At 43.6% G+C, this 23,711-nt stretch overlaps 1 protein-coding gene and 1 non-coding gene across 2 annotated transcripts in view; one reads left to right on the top strand and one right to left on the bottom strand.

The window, feature by feature from the left end:
- Nucleotides 1–3,408: 3,408 nt before the first annotated feature.
- The window catches only part of Rapgef4 (Rap guanine nucleotide exchange factor 4), a 285,390-nt gene continuing 265,087 nt past the window's right edge, over nt 3,409–23,711 (top strand). Inside the window, exon 1 of the mRNA XM_028762856.1 lies at nt 3,409–3,473. Coding sequence (XP_028618689.1) covers nt 3,409–3,473 — 65 coding nt within the window. The remainder of the gene's footprint in view (nt 3,474–23,711) is intronic.
- LOC114617488 lies at nt 20,132–20,262 on the bottom strand. The gene has a single exon (XR_003710805.1). It is a non-coding gene; the product is annotated as a small nucleolar RNA SNORA17 (small nucleolar RNA).

The following is a 23,711-nucleotide window of genomic DNA, read 5'->3' as shown; positions in this document are numbered from 1 at the left end:
ACTGAACTACAAGGACAGGATTAGGCAGGAAATATTTTTCACCAATTATCAAAACAGGTCTAGAGAACACTTACACAAGTTCTAACTGTATCTTTGAATATTCAGAAGCCAATAAGATTCCTAATGAAGATACTTTGAATGTATGAAACATATCCCAGTACTTGTAGAAAAGCTTATGATCTATTGATATTTTATAGCCGGTAGAGATATATTTATACACATTTATAACATAAATGATTGACTATCGATTGCAGTTCTATCTATGTGTTTGTGGCTATACCATTTTTTTTTTATGTGTATGGGTATTTTGTGTGCAGTGCTCATGCCAAAAGCAGACATCAGATTCCCAGGAACAGAGTACAGGTGGTTGTGACTCATGATGTGGTGCTGAGAATCCAATTGGGGTCCTCTGGAAGAGCAGTCAGTGCCCTTAACCACTGAATTCTCTCTCCAGCCCCTGCCCTTTAAAATAGAAAAGTTAAGAATGAAGTTTTCACTTAAATATTAACAGGGTCACTTCTAGGTGATGGAACTACGGTAATTTTAATTTTTTTTCCTATAACTTTCTCTTATTCTTCCTAATTAGTTTTTGCTCCCCTTCCAACTGTTAGGTTTACTGTTTCTTTTAAACAGTTTTTTTATGATGTCACTTGCATGCTATACCTTCACTCATTAAAAACATATCATTCAGGGATTATGTGATTTTTGTAGCATGTGCGTTCCTCACTACAAGCAATTTTAAATCACTTCTTGAGTGCCTGATAGCCTCTCTTTCAGCCTACTGCCCAGCTCAGTTCCCAATCCACATACCATCTTTATAAATTTATCTTCTCTAGACATTTTCCAAAATAAAAATACACCATGAATGGTCTTTTTTAGTCTGATGTTATTTTATGTCCTTTAAAAGACGGGTTGGAGAGATGGTTTAGAACACTGTCTGCTCTAGCAGGGACCTGTGTTTCCCAGCACCCACATGTCAGCTTACAACCATCCGTAACTCCAGCTCCAGGGCATCTGGAACTCTGCCTGACCTTCATGGGGACCAGGCATGCATATGACATACTTATATACAATACAGGCAAAACATACAAAATAAAATAAATAAATCTAAGAAAGAATTCAATAAAAAAGAAACGTAGAAGAGTATTCTTTGCCTGTTTTTTTTCCCCCTTCCAACAACAATAATCAGTGGTGCATTTTCCTTTACATTTGTAGTTCTTGATAACAGTCAAAACCCTTTCAGACCATGGGCATAACCTGCATATCATCAATAACACTGTGACTAAGGAGGGGATTCCCCCCCTCGATTCCCGAGATGTTTCCCCGTTCTTGTATTTGAGTAACAATCTATAACCCTTTAGTTCTTATCACTTGGGAAGTCATTTAAGACAGACCTTCTATTCTCATTCCATTGACAGAAATGGCAGAACCATTGCTTTGAAGTTACCCAGCTGCAGTTCAAGGGAAGGGAGGTGGCTCTGGGACCTGGGCCCTTTGTGGCCCTCACTGAAACCTACTGGTGACTGAAACCTACCTCCAGGGGTGGATGGAGTCATGCACATGCTCTGAATGAGCTAATAGTTGTTGGTGTTCCTTCTAGACAGTATTCAAATAATTCCTTACCCACAATAAGCAGCTCCTAAGTGTCCTCCTTTATCAGTTAATATTCTCCCTCAAAATATAATTTTCACTATTTTGTTCCATTTTCAAAGGTCGTTAGTGTTCCTTGTGGAGTATTGTCCCTCTGTCCCTGACTCTCAGATTGACCTGAGAATGCATATAAAGAATGTTGTCCACTGCCTAATAAATAACTAATACGCTTAGCTCTGTGGCCTCCCATGCCACCTTGAGCCTCTGTGTGATGACAGGTGATATATTGTCGTTTTTTCCCTCCGGATCCTCACCTCTAAGTATTCTCTGAGGCATTTGGAGCCAGCGTTCAGTAACCTTGAAACATCCCAACAGCTCCAATACCTTTATAAACAAAAATATTTAGGAGACACGTCTCCTTCTTCACACCGTATAAGATGACACCTTTGGAAATCTTCGTGTGGTATCGTATGTTAAGTGATATTTACCGTAAGCAGTAGAGATGAAGGGAATGAAGCTGAGGGACAAGCCCCGCTCAGGGAGGTGCTGCTGAAAGCCCTTGGTTGCGGGTCTGAAACCAGATCCTGTCTATTGAACACGGGGGAAATGGAAATTTTTTTTCTGGAGAGATTTAAGGTCAAGGTTGCTGTCTGAGAACAAAAGCATCCCAGAAGACACAGGCTGCTTCCTGCTCCCCAGGTTCCCTGCCTCAGCCCTAAAAGGGCAGTGGAAGTGGAGACAGTAGCAATGAGGGTGAAGTCCTGTTCCAGCCGGTCCACCCATGCCCACTCCTAAATGTATGTCACAAATATCAAAACAGCACTTGGTAGGAGTTCAACAGATTTAACTTGTCCCCAAATTCCTGAACAACAGTTCCTGTCAAAAAAAATTTTTTTTGGCAGAGTATAACTGAACAACTTCTAGGCATAACATTTACAGCGAACACCTACAGGAGACAGGCAGCCACGGCCACCACGCTCAGCACTGGGCCTGGGAAGAGAAAAACTGAGGGAGAGAAGAAGCTACTACCCAAGCTCATGGAGTGCCCAGGAACTTGACTTGCAGACCTGAAACCCTAGTTCTGCTTGGGTCTCAGGGATATCCCACTCTTAATTGTTTCTTTTTGTCATGCTTGGGCCACGGAGCCCAAGCAAGTCCGAGGTTCAAGGCCAGCGACTTCAGTTTGCACTCCCTTATTATCCTCTGGTCTCCTGGGTCCTTCTGCCTCAGACCGTGACCACATTGTCTCTTTCTGTCCTTCCCAGCCCCCAACGCCCTTCAACCTTCAGAATCATTTACCCTTTGGGGTCCACATCAAGAAAGCATGGTGTTCCCCCACCTCCACCTCATCGCAAGCCTTCCCAGCCCTGCCCTCTCTCATCCCTATTTAAACGGGAGACTGTAAAGGTGAGCCAGGAGCAGCTAGCAAGTTTTGACAGCCACCGAGGAGGACTAATGGGTTTCTAAGGAAACGGAGAGGCAGCAGCCATTTTAGTGGCATTTGCCGTAGGAAAAATATATAGAGTCTGACATCCCCTCCCCACGCGCACCCGGGTGGCACTGGCAGCAGAGCCCTCCCCCGCCCCCAGGTGAGGGTAGACGCGGGCCTGGCGGAGCGGGACACCTGCCGCAGGTGTCGTGGGGTCGCCGCTCCTGGAGAGCAGGCGGGGCGGCGGGGCTCCCAGGCGGGCGCCGCAGTGCAGCGCGGGCCTCGCGCCTGGCCCGCCCCTCGGTCCCCGCCCCGCAGGCCGCGGGAGTCCGCCGGGAGGCGCGCGGGAGGTGGCCGCGGCCCGGGGCCACCGCGCGCTGCTGCCCAACATGGTCGCTGCGCACGCTGCACACTCTCCGTCCTCGGCCGAGTGGATCGCCTGCCTGGATAAAAGGTACCTGGGGTGGGGTGCGGGATCTGGGTCGCGGGGGGCCACTCGTGGGGTGCCACCTGCGGGAGAGCATTCCACCTGCCGGGAACAGAATGCGGCGCCGTGGGGGGGGACAAGGTGCCAGCCTGCCCCGATCCTCTTCCGCCCCGCTGCGACTCCACGCTCCACTCGTGGGTGGGTGGGTGGTTTCCAACGGCATTAAGACCAGGGAGGGTACGTGCACGCGGGCTTCAGGCTGTCCAGACCCTCAGGGAGAATGTCATTTAAGTTTCCAGGAGGGGCGGGGAGAAGGGGGGTATTCATGTAGGTGCAGAGTCACCTTTTTTGTTTCGGAAAACCAAGTGTAAGGGACTCAGTAGAGCTGTTAAGTCCCTTGCTGAAATTCACAGTCCTTTCCCCCGCGGGCACTCTCTCAAGGTCTGTGTTAGGAAGGTCACTGGGGAGGCGGTTTCCGTCTTAAATCTTCTGCAGAACAGACCTTTACTCTAAAGAGGAATTTAAACCGCAGAGAGTGCCGACCCTGGCCAGCCTCTGAGGAAGGTGCAGTGGGTGATAACCCACTGCAGATGTTTCCAGGCTCTATCGGTGTAATTTTCTGTTTGTCCAGATTGCAAATTTAACAGTAAACATTACACAGTATGTTAGCAATTATAGTTTATTACCCTAAGGAGAAAGGTGATGCACCTGAACTTTGAAAGAAACAAGCAAAATATCTTGCAGAGTGAACTGCCTCTGAAGCTCAAGAGTTTGGAGCCAAAGGCCAGTGATTCATATCTTGCAGCAATCTGCATGATATCCGAATTTGCATTTGTGGGAATTATTTTGTGCTCTGCCATATTGAAATTTTTTCAATGAACAGATTTGTGACCGGATCAAACTTCAAAGTTGAGGATCTTACGGGTGGCCTGCTGTGCATGTTCTACTGTTACAGGCCTTTGATGAAAATGCATTAACTAACTGAAGAGAGCTAAATGTAACTCATTTGAATAACTTAATGTGATAAGCAATCTTGACTTTTAGTTACTACACAGCAGCAAGAATATTTTTGGCAGGTGTTGCCCCATTTCTGACTAAAGTGGTATGTTCTAATATTAGAGAAATTATATGCAGTAAACAGTAAGACAATTGAAGAGATGGTTAAGTCATACAGAATTCTGTGGAGGAATTAAAGGCATATTTAAGCTGAGAGCCTGCTAATGTGATCAGTAATCTAAATTTAATACTTTAGGAAAAGTGAATTATAAAAGAAGAGGTAATCAGGAGCTTGCACTTAACCTATAAATAGTGCTTCCTCGTGAGTGATAATTTTGGGTAGTAAGCAGCATACTTCTCTTTGCAGAACTGCTTGGCGTACAGTTTTTGAACAGACAGGAATTCATTGGAAATCCTTTAGTCAGTGAGTACTTATGGCAAAGTCACGGAGCAGCAGCAGTGTGAGCGGAGTGGATGGGATGTCTGTCCCTGTTCCTTCCTCCACCTGCATGATTGCATTCAGAATGGATTTCTAGAACATGGTGCCACAGTGTAATGCCACTTATAATGGGCAAAAATAAATAAATAAATAAAAATAAACAAAAACAACCCTCCCACAAAAACACAAACACCAAAACGCCAAAACTCCAAAACAAACAAACAAACAAACAAACAAAAAACAAAAATAAAACAAAACAAGCAAAAACAACAACAAGGAAATACAACAAAAAGATCCTTCTCTTCCTGAGCCTCGTGTTACTGAAGAGCAGGTGAGTGGACAGATCCATAGGCTGAGGATTTAGCCTCAGAGCACCCACCAGTTCTGAGTTTGTGCTTCATCACTTTTACTCCCTCAATTTGAAAAATGAGTGTCTCTGACTCACCCCCAGCAGAAGGGAGGAAAAAGCTTCCCAGCACTTTGGAAGCTAGGAAGTGCCCCGTATGTGTTTTATTTCCACGGTATGAAGGCCTTCTTGTCTATTCTGTGGCCTTGATCCCAGAATGCCTCAGAAGAGCCATTTAGGAGGGACTGTTTCATTGCAAGCCAGTAGGGGAGGCCTATTTTGAAGTTGCAATTTTAAATGTAGTCTCTTAAATTTTTAAAAAGAGAGAATGAAGGCTGAGAGTGGGGATAAAAATTATCTGGGGAGCTCCCTCTACTGCCTTCTGTTCCAGGCACTGTGCTGGGCATTAAGGTGCAACAGATGAGCACTGCTTCTGGGCTGGGAGGGGCTGAGGGCGTGGTGGTGGGGTAGCTAGGTAACTGTAACTGCAGCAGTGATAAATGCTTTAACCAGGGTGTGTAAAGTGCTTTGGAAATGCAGTATCACGTCTGGACATAAGAGGCTGAGGGTTAGTCTATCAAAGACAGAGAATAAGAAGGTCAGGCCAGGCAGAGGAACAGGTTGGGCAAAAGCACAGAGATACAGCAAGAGACTTGCCTTTCCTCCCCAGGAAGGTATACTCTATTTTCTAAATCTTTTATCATGGACATTTCCAAGTGTGCACAAGAAAAGAAGGACTAATACAGCGAAGTGGTATTTGGTACTACGGTGCTGGGACCATGTAGTAAGTTTAGCTGAAAAGCGCAGTTCCAATGCATGCATGAGCCAAGTGACCCCGAGTTGTCAGCGCCTGTGCAGAAAGCCTGGCATTGCAGCAAATATCTGCAGATCCAGCCATGGGGGAGCATAAACAGGAGCTCACTGGCTAGCCAGTGTAGCCAAGTTGATGAGCTCCACATTCAATACGGTACCCTGTCTTATAAAATGCAAGTGGTCAAGGAAGACGCCCAGCGTTGACTTCTGATGTCTACATGCATGTACATCCACATGCATAACACACACACACACACACACACACACACACCCAGGCACACACGTACACACAACCAAACTTTTTAAAAGATTCATTTATTTATAATGTGAACAGTATTCTTCCTGTATGTATGCCTGCACTCCAGAAAGGGATACCAGATCTCATTATAGATGGTTGTGAGCTGTCATGTCGGTACTGGGAATTGAACTTAGGACCTCTGGAAGAGCAGAAAGTGTTCTTAACCTCTGAGCTATCTCTCCAGCCTCTACAACCAAACTTTAAAAAAAGGAAAAGAAAGTAGAGATAGAAAAGTCTTCCGGAGTAAAGATATACATAAAGAAAATTGAAGTGAAGCAAACGAAGGAGAACAGAGCCTGGAAAGTGTGTGGTTGGCACGCCTACAAAGACCCTGGTTGGGACAGAACTCTCCAGACTTAACATGTAAAGAAGGAGGCTGAAGGATTATAGCTGTGTAGATTAGGTTGAAGAGAGAAAATGCAAAGCACTCTATGTGTCCAGCGACTTACGGTCATGGGCCGTGCTGGGACTGAGGTGGTGTCTATAAATACTCACCAAAAAATTGGAACGATGTCAGACATTAGGATGTACAAACCAACACGGAGAAGAGTCTTAATGCACTCACTGGGAATGCAAAGCAAGTTTACTGCTTGCTTATGGATCTCACATTGTTCCTTGAGCCGAGAAGATTAGCTAAAAGTGAAATTACATAAATTCCAACTATGTGGGATTGAAAATAGTAAGGTGGCACTTTAAAAAAAAATGTGATGACCTTTATTTGATTTTCATGAAAGGTTTTTAAGTTGGCGTCTCTGGATTTAAGAACTGTTTCTAGTTGATTACTTGCATGGTGGGTAAGGGACATCACTAAGTTTTGTGAATAATTCACTGTCTGTTTCAACCATAGTAGAGCCGGAATCAGCAAACCATGGCCTGTAAATCCCCCCAAGAATGGCTCTAACATCCTTGATTGGTTGGAAAATAAATAAGAAGAGTAATATTTCATGATCCATCAAGTTTATGTGAATTCATTTCAGTGTGCATCAACAGTTTCATTGGAACGCAGCCATACTTACTCGGTTACACACCGTCTGTGGTTGCTGTCACTCCAAAGTGGCAAAGCTGAGTGGCTTCAAGCAGGCTTGTAGCTCAGAGCTTAGCATCTGCGGTGTGAGCCCTCGCAGAAAATGCTGCCACCACCCACTCTAGGCTCTCCCCTGGGAGGGATGAGGAAAACGCCCTAGGCAACAGGAACTATCTTCTCTTGGTAAAGAGTTGGCTGTGTCCTTCCTTTGGTTTGGAGTTCTGTAATTCAGTTGATGACTTGAAGACCGTGGTCTCACAGACTGAAGTAGAAGCAGAAGATGAAGTCAAGGATGATGGGGTATATCAAAAAGGATGTCATCTTTTTTAAAAAAGCAAAAAGTTTTTTTTTAAAAATTTACTTTATATATCTGAGCACACTGTTGCCGACACACCAGAAGAGGGCATATGATCCAATTACAGATGGTTGTGAGCCACCATGTGGTTGCTGGGAATTTAACTCATGACCCCTAACCACTGAGCCATCTCTCCAGGCCCAAGACTGTCATCTTTTAAAGGCAACTAAGGTTGTTTTCTTTTGTTTTTTTTTTGTTTTTTTAATTTGTGTTTCTTTTACACACACACACACAGATTTCTGTTGATGGTTCCTTTGCATGTGACATAGCCCTGTATAGATGGTATGTTAGCTATTTTGATGTGGTTGAATGGGATTGAAAGAAATCAAGGAGCACATTTGCTAAAACCAAAATACTTCGTAAGACACATGGTGTGAGAAGATGACTCAGAAATCAAAGAAGCACCAGATAAGGTCTCACTCTGGAGGAATAGAGAAGATCAAAGAGGTACACAGAGGGAAACTCTGGCTCTGGGGGAGGCTGGTGTCAACCAGGCAGAACCCTAGGAATGGCATTCTCTGGGACTTTCTCCAGGGCTCAGGGCTAGCCTTGCACTCACTCCAGGAATCTTGACTCGTCAGCACATTGAGAATTCCTTCGTGTTTCAGGGAAGGTCACACAGGCACCAGACTCTTGAGACCTTAGAGACCAGCCAGGTCATTCATTTGACGTTAAATCGGTACCACCAGACAAGAGGATACACTCATCCTTTGGCTAATACAGTTGTGCTAGAGGCCAGCTGAGCGGGGAATCCAGTTAAGCAGAAGCACGTCTCTCTGATTTCCAATGAGAAGCTAGGCTGCCAGGAGGTCAGGATGCTCACATCTCCAGCCTGCAGTGTATTCTTTTCCCAGAGCCACAGAGCTGGGAATTGAATTCTGATCACAAGGTTATTCTGGGGGATACTTGAGGACAGCTTTGCTGTCCTGACTTCTAGTTAGATGACTACCACAAGAGCTCCCAGGGCACACTTTGTCCATCGTAATAAGACAAGTCAGACTCCGTGGTAGCTGCCTGCTTGCTTCTCATTTCCCATCCCTCGACATTAGTCACTGCGTTTATTCATCCCTTCATCTCCAGCACCCGCTCAGTGCCCTCAGTGTAGAAGGTGCTCACAGGGCCAGGGTGACATGGCCACATACACTATCTCCTCTGGGCCCAGGTGGCCTCTGCCACTTTCTGGCAAGGGTGTAGGTGATGGGTTAGCAGTGTCTACATCTGTCCCTGCTGCTCCTTCTGGTTTCTGGCTGATGTGAATTCTGGCTTTGGAGCGGGGGTGGGGAAGTATTTCATGACTATTTTAACCAACTATTTAAAAAATTCTATCTATTTTTATTGTGGAAAATTTGTAAATACACAGAATAGTAAGAATTTCTTATTCTACCCCTTCACCCACCAAGAAACATTAGCTCACTGATAGCCCTGTCTTGCTTCTATGTCCATTCATTCTCCACTGGCCCTAGCTTGATTCCCTCCCTCTCTCCTCCCTTCTCTCTCTCCCTCCCTTTCTATCTCTCATCTATCTATCTGTCTGTCTGTCTATCTATCTATCCATCCACCCATCCACCCGTCATCTGTCCATCCATCCATCTGTCTGTCTATCCATCATTTAGTTATTTACTTTTTTAGTTGTGTGTGTATGGCATGTGTGCATGCAGGTGTGCATATGCTGCAGTGTGTGGGTGTTGGATGCTCTCAGGAGCATTCAGGAATACTTTCTCACCTTTCATCGTGTGTGAGCAGATCACCTTTTCCTCCATCACAGTGTACGCCATGCTAGCTGACCCCAGATCTTCTGGGCCATTCTTCTGTCTCTGCCTCCCATCTTGCCATAAGGGTTCTGGGATTACAGATACATGCTCCCTAATCCTGCTTATTTACGTGTGTTCTGGATGCAGGGTCATCACGCTTGTGTGCAGTATTTTACCCATTGGACTTTGCCCCAGTGCCCTACCCCTGGGTTATTTTGAAGCAATTCCCACATGTAGTATTTAATCTGCAAACATTTCAGTATATCTCTCAGAAAGGTAAGGAGTCTTTATAAAGAAATGAATGCCATTAGTATACAGTTTGATACTAGTTAATAAATATATTCAAATATTCAAACTTCCTTGTTTATTTCAAAACTTTTTTTTCCACTTTGTATCAGCATGAAAATTATTTACATTTAATTCAGATATGTTTTTATACATGAATTTCTCTCCCTATTTCTTGAAACTGGGGACTTGTATCCATCTGAATTTTAGTTGTTTCCCTGTGGTGGTTTTTAGAAACATGTTCGTTTGAATTTGTGTTTCCTGAAATTGGCATTTGGGATTAGAGATTGATAAGATTCTGACTGAATATTTTGGCGAGAGCTTCAACAGAGGAGTCGAGGTGTTCCATCAAAAGGCACATGGTGTCCGTTGACCTCTTTCTGTGATGTTAACTATGTATCATTTCAAAGTTTAACGTCTGACATCTCTCTGTGTCCAGTCTCTTAGGGGACTGTTCACTGGGGCCTCGAGACCACGGGAGCACATGCCGTGTGCATGTGGAACATACACATGCACAGTCTTGAGCACATGCTGTGTACATGTGAAACATATACATGCACTGTCTGGTGTCTAGTCAGGGTTAGTGTTATGGCTCTGGTTTTATTTGTAGATTTTTTTTCAGAAGAAAAGCATGACTGGCCCTGATGTCCTCAGAGAGGGGACATAGGAGATGGTATGCCCAAGGATCAGTGAGCCTATGAGACGTGCAGCTGGCCCAGTACACCCTTGGCCCAGCTGTCTGTCCCTTGCTTTGAACCTGGGAGACTGAGTTTTCCATAGAAGAGTGGTACCTAAAAGAGAAAATGCAGCCTCCTGTCTTCTTTGGGCTTCCCTAGGTGGATTTTTGTCACTTCCAGTGATGGTTAGACTACTGTTGCCTTTTTGTCTGAACTCCCCTGGGTTTATAAGCTTTCATAATACTTCCTTAGTGGGTCAACCCCATACCACCCCTCCAAGGTATAGGCAGCTGGTTTTGTTTCTGGCAGATTTAAAGCTATATCCTCAAGAGAGTCAGGGAAGAGAATTGCCATTCTATGCTTCTTTTTTCTCCCAGAGAATGTAGGCTCAGGGAGGCTCTGGTGCAGGAAGAAGATGGAAGGAACTGGGAGGATGGCAGATAGGGAAGCAGCTGTACACCCCAAAGAAAACAGACTGACTTTGGTGACAGCAGCAGTCTCCAGCTGGCCGTGTTGACTCAGCTGCCTCTCTGTGAAGCACGTGGGCCTCCTGCAGAAAAGCAAAACCTATGTGGTCCTCTTTTTATTCTTCACACATGTCCTTTCTTCCATGTCTCCTGCTCTGTGAAGATTACTTAAATTTTGTGTCCAAGGCACATGTCACAGATCAGATGGATTTGTCTCTGCCTAGGACAGTTCCCTGGTGATATCTCACTGACATTTTGTGAGTAAACAGCTTTTACCCTCCACTGCCACAGAAGCTGAAAAGGAAAGAAAAACAGTGGATTCTCTTCCAGTCTCTTCCTTCAGTCCAGGTGTCCTGGCCACAGTGACAAAGTGAAAGGGTGCCAAGAGAGTCTAGGATGGCTTTTGCTTTCCTGATAGATGATGGAGATACTGAAACGCTTGCTGTCTAGATGGCATGGGCCCATGGGCAGCCATCTTGCAACTTAAAAGGTGAAACCAAGGGAAACTCAAGGCTCAGTCCTGAATTTGTTCAACTACTTAGTATCTTAAGATTTTCTGTCTTGTGAAGAAAATGATACATAATTCCTAGAAACTACTCTTTGTTAGACTTTCTGCCATTTGCTGTCAAACAAATCTAACAAGCTGCTGTGTGTCAAAGTTTTACCTTTCTCAGCCCCCAATCTCCTTCATATTCTCATTCCTTTCTGTTTCAGTAATGACATCACAATTCTGCATTTTCAGATCCTTGAAGCTATCTATGTCCTTGTGGACATTTAAACAGTCTCCAGTTCTTTCCTTCGCCATTGTATTCTCTTGTTTTCCTTCAGGGCCTTGTCCTTGGGTCCCTCATCATTTCCAGTTTCCAATTTGGAAATATGACATTGTCAGCAATCAGCTTTGTTTTAGAATTAACCAGATCTGTATTCAAATTCCATCAGTCCCATCACTAGCAGTGTGAATCAAGCTGTTAAGTTTTCTGAACCTACCTCTGTTCTTGAATCTTTGAATAAAGCTACTGATACTTACAGTGACAGCTCTGTTGAGAATTGTGGGGGAATTCGAGTGCAGCCAAATGGTTACCTCTAAATTGTAAAGGTGTAGTGCAGGTGCCAAGAGCCAGGGGACCATAGTGTATAGGCTCAGATATCCTGTTTAATTTGATTAGAGATATAACTTTTGCCACACTAAATTCTTGAGTTTTAGTAGTTGCTGTATAATTGTTTTAAGAGACCACCATATCTATAAGGAATGTAGCTTTGATTATTTGTTTTGATTATTTTTGCCTTTTGTTATTTTTCTTGTCTGACTTCACTAGCTAGGACTTCTAGGACAAGGGTTAAGAGGAGAGGCGAAGGTGGACAAGCATCTTTGAGTTCTTCCTGTACAGGAACGACTTATGTTTTGCCATGAGATTTTTGAGTGAGTCTCTTCCCTCTCCCACTTCCTTTCTTCTGCTTGCTTTTATTTTAAAAGCAAATTCAATCATCTTTAATTAAGATGGTCTTGTGAATATTTGTTTCTCTTTCCCAAAAAACTATTTTTTTTTATGTTTCCTAGAAATGTAGAGAATTCACCTTGAGTGATCTTCTCCTCCTCTTCTTCCTCCTCTATCTCCTCTTCCCCCTCTCCTCTTTTTCCAAACACAATTCTGCTGTCACCTAGGCTGTCCTGGAACTGCAGGCTGCTTTCAGGCCACAGTCATCCTCCTGCCTCAGCCTCCTGAGTACTGAGATCACATATTGAACCACCACACCTGGCTGGATTTTGATGATAAACCAACCTTTCCTATTTGAAATACTACTTTTTCATGTTATATTATTATCTTGATATTTTAGTCTATTCAACTATGTATTATTTTCTGAATGCCATTTTCATATTTGTCAGTGAAGGATGTAAGCTTGTGACTTTGTAGAATTTAAGGTTTTAGTATCATGATTTTAGTATCATGATTCTTCTGGCTTCTCAGTTTCCTTCTATTCTATTCTTGATTTCCCCTCTAATTTTAAAAAAATTGATCAAAGATTGATGTTTAAAAAAATATGTATCATTTGGTTAAGGTGGTTTTTTTGTTTTTTGTTTTTTCAAGACAGGGTGTCTCTGTGTAATAGCCCTGGCTGTCTTGGACCCTCTTTGTAGACCAGACTGCCCTCAGACTCATAGATATCCACCTGTCTCTGCCTCCCAACTGCTGGGATTAAAGGTGTAAACCATCATGCCTAGCCTGTAGAAAGGTTTTTGATGACAGATTTAATGTTTTTAATGGATGAAAGATTACTCAGATTTTTGTTTCTTCTGGTCATATTTCAGGAGTTCACGCATTTCATTTAAGTTATCAGATGTATTGACATAGCACTTCTGAGTTACCCTCTTGCCACCCTCTGAGGTTGTTTTAGTTTCTGTGACCAAATACCTCAGAAGAAGCAATGTGTGGGAGAAGAATTATTTCGGCTCACAGTTAAGAGGGTAAGTCCATGTGTCAGGGAATGGTTTGTGGCAAGGCTACAAGGTAGCTGGTGAGATCGAATCCTCAGTCATGAAGCAAAGAGAAGCAAATGCTGGCTGCTTCATTTTCCCTTTTGATTAGGTCTTGCACCATCATGACACGGTGCAACCCATGTTCAGGGTGAATCTTCCATCCTCTGTTAATTATCTCTGGAAACACCCTCACAGGTGAGGTGGGCCATCACTGGCAAAATGTCCACTCAGGTCCCTTTGGCCATTTTTAGCCCATTTTGTTTTGCTTTTTTTCTTTTTGCCATTGAGTTTTATGAAATCTTATATCTTATGGATATTAGGTTCTTACCAAATATGTAGTTTGCAAACGTATTCTATTCTGTGGTGGCATTTTTATTTTGTTGATTATTTGGGAATCTCACTTCATGTACCCTGATTGCACTCACCTCCCAGTCTTCCCATGTCAGCCCCCACGCCCCACTTCCTTGTGACCCTCCATCCTAACTAAAAAAAGTCCATTTTGTGCATTCTGTGTTGTCTATATACTCACTGGAGCATGGTCAAATTCTTAGTGGCCAGCCCACCCTATCCCCTCATGGGAGAATGAGTCTTTCTCTGCCTACATCCATACCAGAAGCCATCAACTAGGAGAGCTGTGAAGTGCCAGATCTCCCATGAGGGGCAGGGTCAGCTCTCCTTTGCCCACACTATCATCAGTGCCAACTTGAGGCTGCCAGTGAGGGACAGGGCCAGTCCTCTTGTGATGAACCACGTGGTAGCCTTTTTATTGTACTGATTGCTTCTTTTCCAGGACGTCCCTGGCTATCTGTCTGTCTGTCTATCTGTCTGTCTATCTATCTATCTATCTATCTATCTATCATCTAATAGTTTCATTATTTATTTAGAGATATTTTAAAATATTTTTTTTTAATTTTGTTTTGAGATTATAATATAATTACAAAATTTACCCTTTCCCTTTCCTCCCACCAAATCCTCCAACATACCCCTCCTGGCTCACTTTCAAACTCATAGCCTCTTTTGTTCCCCGCTAACTGTTGTTCTAGGCATATATGTATACATTCCTACGTCTTTATAATGTTACTTATGTATATGCTGGCCATTGGGTATTAAATAAACAGTTGGTGTGCTCTTTCTTGGGGAAGACTATTTCTCTTGCTATCACAGAATTACTTATTGAATATACCACAGGAAGATTAGGTGCTCCAATCTTGCATGCTGTCTCCATCAGCTCACATTTGTGATATAAGAGAGTTCTGCCTTTGTTGTCCCTTGCCAGTCTTTTCTCACCCCTCTGCTTGCCCCCTTCTCCCTGCTTCATGCCAGCTTCCACCTTCCCCAGACCAAAGGCGGTGTAGGAAAAGATCAAACTTAGTGTTTTCCTTCCACTTTCCACTCATCCATTTATCCACTCTGACTATATACACTTTGATCTCTACATGCCAGATGCTCTCATGACTGAGTACCTGATGCTGTGCTGGATCCTCTTCCGGCTAGCATGGAATACTGTAGAGAACAGGGGCAAGTTACCTGGAGAAGTGCCATGGGGTTACAGAGCGGGGACATACAAGAGCCAACATCTATACTGCCATGCCCATCAGTGACAAGAGCCATGATGGAAAGTAATGGGGACGAGAGAGGAGACCTAGAGGCATTGTTATTTGAAAGCAGATGGCTAGAGAGGTCCTTCTACTGACGTAATGTTTTATACGAAACCTTGAATGAACTGTGAGTTACTTGAGTTGAATTAAATCTATGCTGTACCCAAATGGGTGGATGAGGCATTTCAGAGAGCAGAGTTGGATGGGTGCCCATGGTGAAGGTACAGGCTGAATAAATATGGTAGCATCCTTTGGTTTGGTGACAAGATCTGACTTTGAAAACAAATATCCATACTTCAACTACTTTTGTTGCTGTAATAGATGATAGTAATTTTATAAAATGGATGAATGAAGGCTTTTATAATCCTTGATTATCTTTTAAAAATTGCACTTGTTTATTTATTGTGTGAGTGTGTTATGTGTGTATATGTGTGTGTGTGTGTGTGTGTTTGTGTATGTGTGTGTGTGTGTGTGGTGCATATGTATGCCATAGCCCATGAGTGGGGATCAGAGGACAATGATGGGAATAAATTCTCTCTTACCTTGTGGGCACAGGGGATTAAACTCAGGTCATCAGGCTTGGTGACAAGTGCTTTTGCCAATTGAGCCATTTAACCAGCCTTGGATTATTTTTTAAATACTATTTATCCAAAGACATATTAAAAAAAATAAGACTAGAGAGATGGCTCAGGGGTTGAGAGCACTTTTTGATCTCACAGAGGATGTGATGGTTTTAGTGAGAACGGCTCCACAGGCTCATGTGTTTGAATGCTTGGTTCCCAAGTGGACCTCTCTGAGAAGGATTAGGAGGTGTGGCCTTGTTGGAGAAGATGTATTACTGGGAGTGGGCTTTGGGATTTTAAAAGCCCATGTCAAGCCTCTCTCTCTCTCTCTCTCTCTCTCTCTCTCTCTCTCTCTCTCTCTCTGCTTGAAGCCTGCTGATTAGGATGTGAAGTCCTCAGGTACTGCTCTGGCACCATGCCAGTCTGCTGCCTACCTGCCAAGATGATCACGGGTGAACCCTCTAAAATTGTCAGCAAGCCTCCAATTAAATGCTTTCTTTTATAAGAGCTGCCTTGGTCATGGTGTCTCCTCACAGCAATAGAACACTATGACAGGGGACCTGAATTTGGTTACTGGCATCTACATTGTGACTCAAAACCACCCATAGCTCCAGTTTTAGGGAAGTCTGAAGCTTTCTTTTGACCTCCATATGCACTAGGTCTGCATATAATATGCATACATACATGCAAGAAAAATACTCATGCAATTAAAAAAATTTAAAGATACACAAAATATACAACTCATTTTAGTTTTTAACCCTTGCCTTTCTCCCTCTTTCCTTCTTTGCCCCACTCCTCTCTCCTGCCTTTTCCCTTTATGGCTTTAATCAGGATCTGAAGTCCACCCCGTCTCAGCCTCCTGAATGCTGGGATTATAGGAGAGCACCCTACCACCATGCTTAGTTTTCCAATATAATAATTATTTTTCTCAGGAAAAAGAAAGACTGAGCATCATTCAGATCAGAAGAGGCAGGGGTGTGAGCATGTCTTGACCTTGGCTATGAGGCCAAACCCTGTCCTTGCTCTACTCAAAGGATGGCTTTTGTTTTTGTGTTCACCTGGCTTAGTTTTATCAGGGTTGAACTTAGTGCCTGTGCGGAGCCACTTAGTCTGAAGTCCTAGAAGGAAATGGCCCAGAAATCCTGCCAGTTTCCTGTGTGAAGGATTTGTTTGCTGGCTTGAACATTTTTTTCTGTCACTATCATTGGCCCTTTCAGAACATTTGTGCGTGTGTGTGTGTGTTGGGTTCATAACATGGTTTCTTCATCATGATTCAGCAATATGTTTTACTTTCTTGAAGCCCACTTGAGAATAGAGAGTCTTTCATGATAATGTTAGGGTAACTGCCTACACTGGACTTCCTGATGGTATTTGATGACCCAAGTTGTGGAGCTGGGATTATCTGGCTTCTGACCTGCCTTTATATTTTCTTTGTCTAAAGTACTTTAAAAACTCACATCAGGAATCCCGTGTGAATATCCGGATTATTAGAGCACAGACAGGGAGTCCTCTCTTTCTACAACAGGGTGCCATTACAGACGACAGCTGTATGCATAAAACAGGTCTGCCAGCCCAGCCAGGCTGGGAGCCCCACTGGCTCAGTGTGGAGAGAGCGATGTTCCTGTGCTTGCTCCCTCGCCTGCTCATCTGCTGCTGCTGTAGCTGCACTGTATCATACGCTTTCGAATACACATTATCTTCCCCTCAATTGAATCTGATGCTATCTCCACCGCTTCACTTCCTACCTTCTCAGTGTGTGGTTGGATATTTATCTTAACTTCAGAGGCGCATTTTAGAATTCAACATTCAACAGGTTCTGGATGTCAAAGTAAATTTAATTTTTAACCCCTTGTGGGTTTAGAGGACTAATAAATATGGTTTGTTGCTCTTATCAGAAGTTCCAGCCTCAGGAGAAGTGGGGAAGAAAACCATGCCTCGGTTAAGTCTGTAGGACTCGGAAGTGGGGGCTAGTTAACTCTGCTGTTGTTTTGGTTACCTAAAAGATAATAAAATCTAAATAAGTTAAATACACAAATATATTAGTCATCATTCTTAGGGGATGCATACAGGCATCATTGAGAAGAGAGTTAACAGCGGCAGTGAAAAAATAACAAGAATGTGAAGCAATTGCCTAAAAACGAGGTTTTCTTTGTTTTTTTTTTTTTTTTCAGTGTAGCTGAACTTGATTTTATGGTATTTGTTTACATACTATTGGTTTTCAATCTGCCACAAAAGTTCTCCCACAAAAATTCCCCTATGAATAGAAAAGTAGTGTTTAGATCTAGTTCTTTTTGGTCAGGACCGACAGCACATGTGGCTGATTCCACACGCTGTGTCTGTTTATTTACATCATTACACAGGGGAGACTTCCCTTATGCGAGTTTATCTCAAGGCACTAATCCTGAAGGAATTAAAAGGATATCTGAAAATGTTAAAGATTGGCAAACAGGGAATTATAGAAGAGGAAAACTTTGTAAAGTTTTTTAAAACCCGTGTTTTTAGATATAGGAAATGTAGCTAGGACAACAGTACCATGGAAATGCTTACCAGTGACCCAGTTACCATCTCCTCCACCTCCTCCCTTGGGTTGGGAGTCTGGGGGGCACAGGACTGTACAGTACCCCTCTCTCTCTTATCTTGTTTCTGATATTATTACCATGAAATATGTAATAACATCTTTATCCTTCCCAGATAGGGAAAAAAAAACACTGGCTTTGAAAAGTTACAGGCTATAATTGAAACTATCCTTTAATTGGGGCCAAATAAAGAAATTGTTGAAACTTTATCAACCAGCGATAGCTGGTTATAGGTTTTATTGCAATTTCTGCAGTGTCTTTGGTCTGAGTATGTTTTTACCACGTTTTAACCCAGACTCAGTGATTTCATGACCTTTAAATGAACATTATAGAACACCTACATGTAAAAGTACTGGGGTTCTCTACACCTGCCCTTGTTCCCAAATAATGGCATGGAGACCTTTATATTTATTGATCAGCTCCAGGCACTATAGCTGACAGATACTCGTCTATTCTAACCCGACTATGCTCGCCTGGGCTGCTTCACAGCCACAGGGCATTACCTGTTACCTTGGTTTCTCTCTGGCACTTCTTCAGTCACCTCATAGTGACTCCCTGGCCCACCTGAGACCCTCTCTTTCCCTCTCAGGGCACCGATGTCCTGCTTTATTCTCTCCTGCCCAGCTATAGGCTTATCAGCTCTTTGTTGACTAATCAGAAGAAAATGGAGAACAATGTTTTACAAAATATTGAATCAGGAAATGCTTCATAATAATGACAGTCTCAAGTCCAGACTGCAACCAGAGCTCCTGGTACAGAAATCAGCAATTGAATACCCAGTGCACAAAACCATCCCCCAGCACTTACAGGATGTTCATTTCCGAGGTGATTGCCTTTGTTTTGTTTTGCTTTTTTTTTTGGTTAACTTTTTATTGATTCTTTGCGGATTTCACATCATGAACTCAATCCCACTCATCTCCCTCTCCCCTCACACCCATCCTCTACCCTTGCAACCTTTCCTGCAACAGAGGAAAAGAAGTCTCATTGTGGAAGCTGTAGTGTGTCACAGGTGTCCCACGGTGAGCTCTTTTGTTCACGTATTTTGCTCACAAATGCTCATTGTAATGACTCTAGTCTGGTACGCAAGGCCTCTGGCTTCTACTGCTTTGTCAACACTGAAACGTCCCTGTGATTCCTCTTGGATATCCTGTTGTTGCCTGTGTCATGGAGATCCTGAAGTTTTAGATCAGTAGGACTAGTGAAGGGGTAGATGTTGAGATGGGCCAATTCAATACCCTAGACCTGAACCCAAGAGCTATCTGAGCTGGTCAGCCCTCCTGCTCTCCCATGTTCACACCCTCGGGGCCGGCTCACCCATACCCCTGCAACCAGGGTCAGATCTACTGTGATACCCAGGCAAGAAACAGGGCCCACTCTCCTGACTGCAGCAGCAGGTGAGGGTCAGCCAGATCTCCCATCTGCCACAGATGGTAATGGGGAAGGGGGAGGGGGAGGAAAATTATCTCTTCTTCATCTATGCCATCACTAGGAAGATGAGTATCAGAGCCAGCTCTCCTCAGGCTGGCTCACCATCAACTCCTGCGGTGTGTGGGGCTGCTCTCAGGTACTGTAGCTGGCTAGTGGTGGGGTCAACTCTCCTGCTTCATACCGCCAGGACCAGCTCTCCTAGGATGCCCAGGTGAGGGGTGGGCATTATGCTTCTGCATTATGGCTCCAGGCAGGGTCTCTGTCCACCTCAGCCTGTGTGGCATGGGACTGGTGGTCACCTCAGGCTAGACACCTGTCTGGGCCCCATGGTGCTAGTCTGGTGGTTGTCTCTGACTCGCACTCCTCTGAGCCCCCTCTGGGCCTGCCCAAGTGGCCCCATGTGAGGGTCATCTGTCTCAGGCTCATTCTTGCCCAGGGCCCGTGGTCCCTGGAAGGGCTCTTCTAGTCTCCAGCTCACTCCCACCTTGGGAGCCCATCAAGGCTTGTGAAGCATCAGACTGGTGGTCGTCTCAGACTAGCTCCTTGTCCAGACATCCTGGTGCTGGACTGGTGGTTGTCTCAGGCTTGCTTTTTTTCAGGGAATACTCATCATTCAGATGTTCACAGGTCAGAACACTGAGCACAGGCACAGCCTCTCTCCTTTCTGCCTCCTCCCGATGCACATGTGACACAGCACCACATCTGCAGAGCCTCTAGGGGCAGGACTGAGATGTCCATAGATATATATTTTATAGGTTTTGTTTTGTTTTGTTTTGAGACAGGGTTTTTCTCTGTGTAGCCCCATCCATCCTGGAACTCCCTTTGTAGACCAGGCTGGTCTTGAACTCAGGGATCTGCCTGCCTCTGCTTCCTGAGTGCTGGGATTAAAGGCGTGCATCACCACACACAGCTTAATTTTTTTAAAATTGTGTTTATTTAATGTATATGAGTGCACTGTCTGCATGTATGCTTGCATGCCAGAATTGGGCATTATAGAACTCATTATAGGTGGTTGCTGGGAATTGAACTCACGACCTCTGGAAGAACAGACAGTGGTCCTAAACACGGAGCCATCTCTCCAACCCCCCAGCTTAGTTTTTATAAATATGTTTTTTATTGGCTGAAATCATATGGGTCATATGGATTGAGCTTTTTTCTCCCTTTTTATATCCCTTTGGGATACCACGAATACCGTGGTTGGCAGAATGACAGTCTATGCCAAGTCTTAGCCTTCACAATTATCTTTCCACATGGCTGAGTTCCAGTAGCCCTGTAGGAGCCATTTCAAATGTTTGCTGTATTCAGATGTCCCTCGCTGGTTGTTTCCAGTCTCCCTTCCTGCTTAGACGCCTTGGGTTGACATTTCCGTCTGTCTTCTACCTCTCTTGTTGACCAACTTCTCTACTAAGAAAAACAAAGCAGACATCTGTAGCCAAGGGCTTTTTCTCAGGCTCTCAGCCTGAGTTCTAATAGCCTCACACTGACCACCATTTATAACTGTTTGGGTTTTTACTAAGCCCGCCCCAGCTTCTGAATAGGGACATGGAGACTTATTTTTATTTACGATGCTTATGGACATAAGTTAAGCTTGTTCCCACTAGTTTGTGATTTATTTATCCCATTTATATTATTCTGTGTCTGCCACAAGGCTACTTAAACTCTCCTCAGTTTCATATGTCCATCTTCCTCTAAGTCCAGGGGTTCGGGGTGGGAATCTTCCTGGGTCTGACTCTATCCCAGAGAGTTCCTCTCTTTCTGCCAGATGTCCAACTTTCTAATCCTTCCTTAGCTTATTGGCCACCAGATTTTTATTGACAGGTGATGCTTCCACATAGTACACAAGAGATTCTCTCTACAGACACCCTGGGACTCACCTCTGGAGTGGGCTGAAGAGGGCAGGACCAGCCTATCTTGCATCTGTCTGTTTAGAACCCCATTGTTCTAAATGTCCTAACCATTAACAAAGCAATCTGAGTGAACGTGTTGAGGAGTTTAACGTGCCATCTCTATCAGAAATAATTGCATTTCTAATAAAGAATCCCTGTAGACGTGCAACCCTTAACTCAAAGACAATCAAGGCAAGGCACAGGAGGAGCCGGTAGCCCTTCCAAGTCTCACCTTGTGGATGTTGTTTGGTACCTCCTGACACAACCCTGTGCCCACCGCTGATGCACCCTCTTAGACACACCTTTATAGGCGGTTCAGCTGGGTAAGAGTTGTTTGTTTGTTTGTTTGTTTGTTTGTTTTGGTTTTTTGAGACAGGGTTTCTCTGTGTAGCCCTGGCTGTCTCGGAACTCACTCTGTAGACCAGGCTGGCCTCGAACTCAGAAATCCACCTGCCTCTGCCTCCCAAGTGCTGGGATTAAAGGTGTGCACCACCACCGCCCGGCTAGGTAAGAGTTTTTATGCTTCTACATCACAAAAAACTCAGATGTAGAGTTCTGAAACCCCAAATTGTGAAAGTTTTTCAGAATGTGCTCCCCTTTGGAGCATGAGATTATTTTATACGTGCAGGTACCTGGAGGCCTAATGATGTGGTTATCTGCAGTCTTTAGTTACAATATACAGAAGTTAATTTCAAAAAATTTATCTCCTAAATCATCAACATTTAGCGTCACGTAATGATTCTAGTAGAAATACTTAAATGATATTTCTATGACTTTTCCCAAAATGTATGGAATATTATTTTTCTCTTACTACTTCTTGCTCAGTATCTCAGCTATCATCTACTCTCTTGACTATAAATCAGTATCTTGTGAGATACTATCATGACTCTCAACGATTTATTCTTATTTTTAGTTCGCCTACTTACATTTTGTGTCTGTCCTTTGTGCTGCCCAAAGGCTGCTGCTCCTTGCTTGCTGCCCTTTAAGTTTCTGTCCTGTTTTCTATTGTACACAAAGAACAGCTTGCTTCTAATCCTTTGGATTTACAACCCCGGTAGCTGAGTTTAATAGGGCCGTGTGCATAACGCGAGCATGTGTATTTTGCTCCCCGAGTACTTCTCTCTCCTCAGAGTTAAATATATGAATTTCAACAGGTTCAACATTTGGGTCATTGATCTTGGTTCTACAGCTTTTAATTTTATTTACAATGCAATTATACTTGAGTTATTCTTATTTTTTATTTATAATTTTTAAGTCATGAACAGAATTTCCGTATATTCTTTGATTGATGCATTTCTTCAATGAGATGAATTCCTACATATAGTCTATACTTATTTTATGCATGGGAGACATCTTCCAAGTCCTTCGGATTTATCACTGCACAAAGAAAGAGGCCCTTGCTTTCAGAGAGCTTATTTTCCTCACAGAGAAAAATAGATAATGGTCAATAAGCGTAATGACACTATAAATGACTATTTATGTTAAACACTATATGCTTTATGGAAGAATCAAAACAAAACACATCTTTGCTGATCTTTGATTCCCTGAGAGAGGCACAGCTGAGAAGTTCTCCTGGCATTCCTGTTGGCCTTGGTCCTTTCTGCTGACTCTGAAGTCTGGCTGTCTCTGTTAGGTAGTGCCACCGCTACTGATTCCTGTTTGTTATCCCGACTCTACTGAACTAGACTATTGGTGTATCTGTAATGTGTTTGCAAGTGGATCGAGCTGCTGACCTGTGAACTGAACTGACAATTACCAAACAGAGATGGGAGTTACTCTAAAAAACCTTTCTAAACAGGTCTACTTCCCCCATATTCTTTCTTTCCCACTAAAAAAGGTGGTGGGCTAAAAGGGAGGTTAAAGAGTTTAAGAATCATCATTAAAAATAAGATTTAAAAAATTAAAGTAACACCCAGTAAGAGAAAGGAATGCTGGTGGGGGTGATGGAGATTGTAGTATTAGTGCAGTTAGGATAGGGTTCATCTGGAAGGGGTTTCTGCAAAGAGGTAGAGATTTGAACTAAGCATAAGAATTCACAACAATAGAAATAGCCAGGGTTTTAGTACATAGATTTCTCAAGGACCAGCTGGAAACTGGATGTCTTAGTCAGTGTTCTGTTGCTATGAAAACAACATGACCACAGCAGTAATTGGGACTTACTTATAGTTCAGAAGTAGAGTCCTTTGTCGTCATGGAGGGAAGCATGGTGGCATGCAGGCTGACATGGTGCTGGAGAGGTAGCTTGAGAGTTCTATATCCTGATCCACAGGCAGGAGAGAGGGAGGGG

The sequence above is a fragment of the Grammomys surdaster genome, unplaced genomic scaffold (assembly GCF_004785775.1).
Source record: "Grammomys surdaster isolate TR1022 unplaced genomic scaffold, NIH_TR_1.0 136, whole genome shotgun sequence".
In the NCBI taxonomy this organism is placed as follows: domain Eukaryota; kingdom Metazoa; phylum Chordata; class Mammalia; order Rodentia; family Muridae; genus Grammomys; species Grammomys surdaster.
The sequence above is the reverse complement of the archived record's forward strand: the minus strand, read 5'-3'. Positions and strand labels throughout refer to the sequence as shown.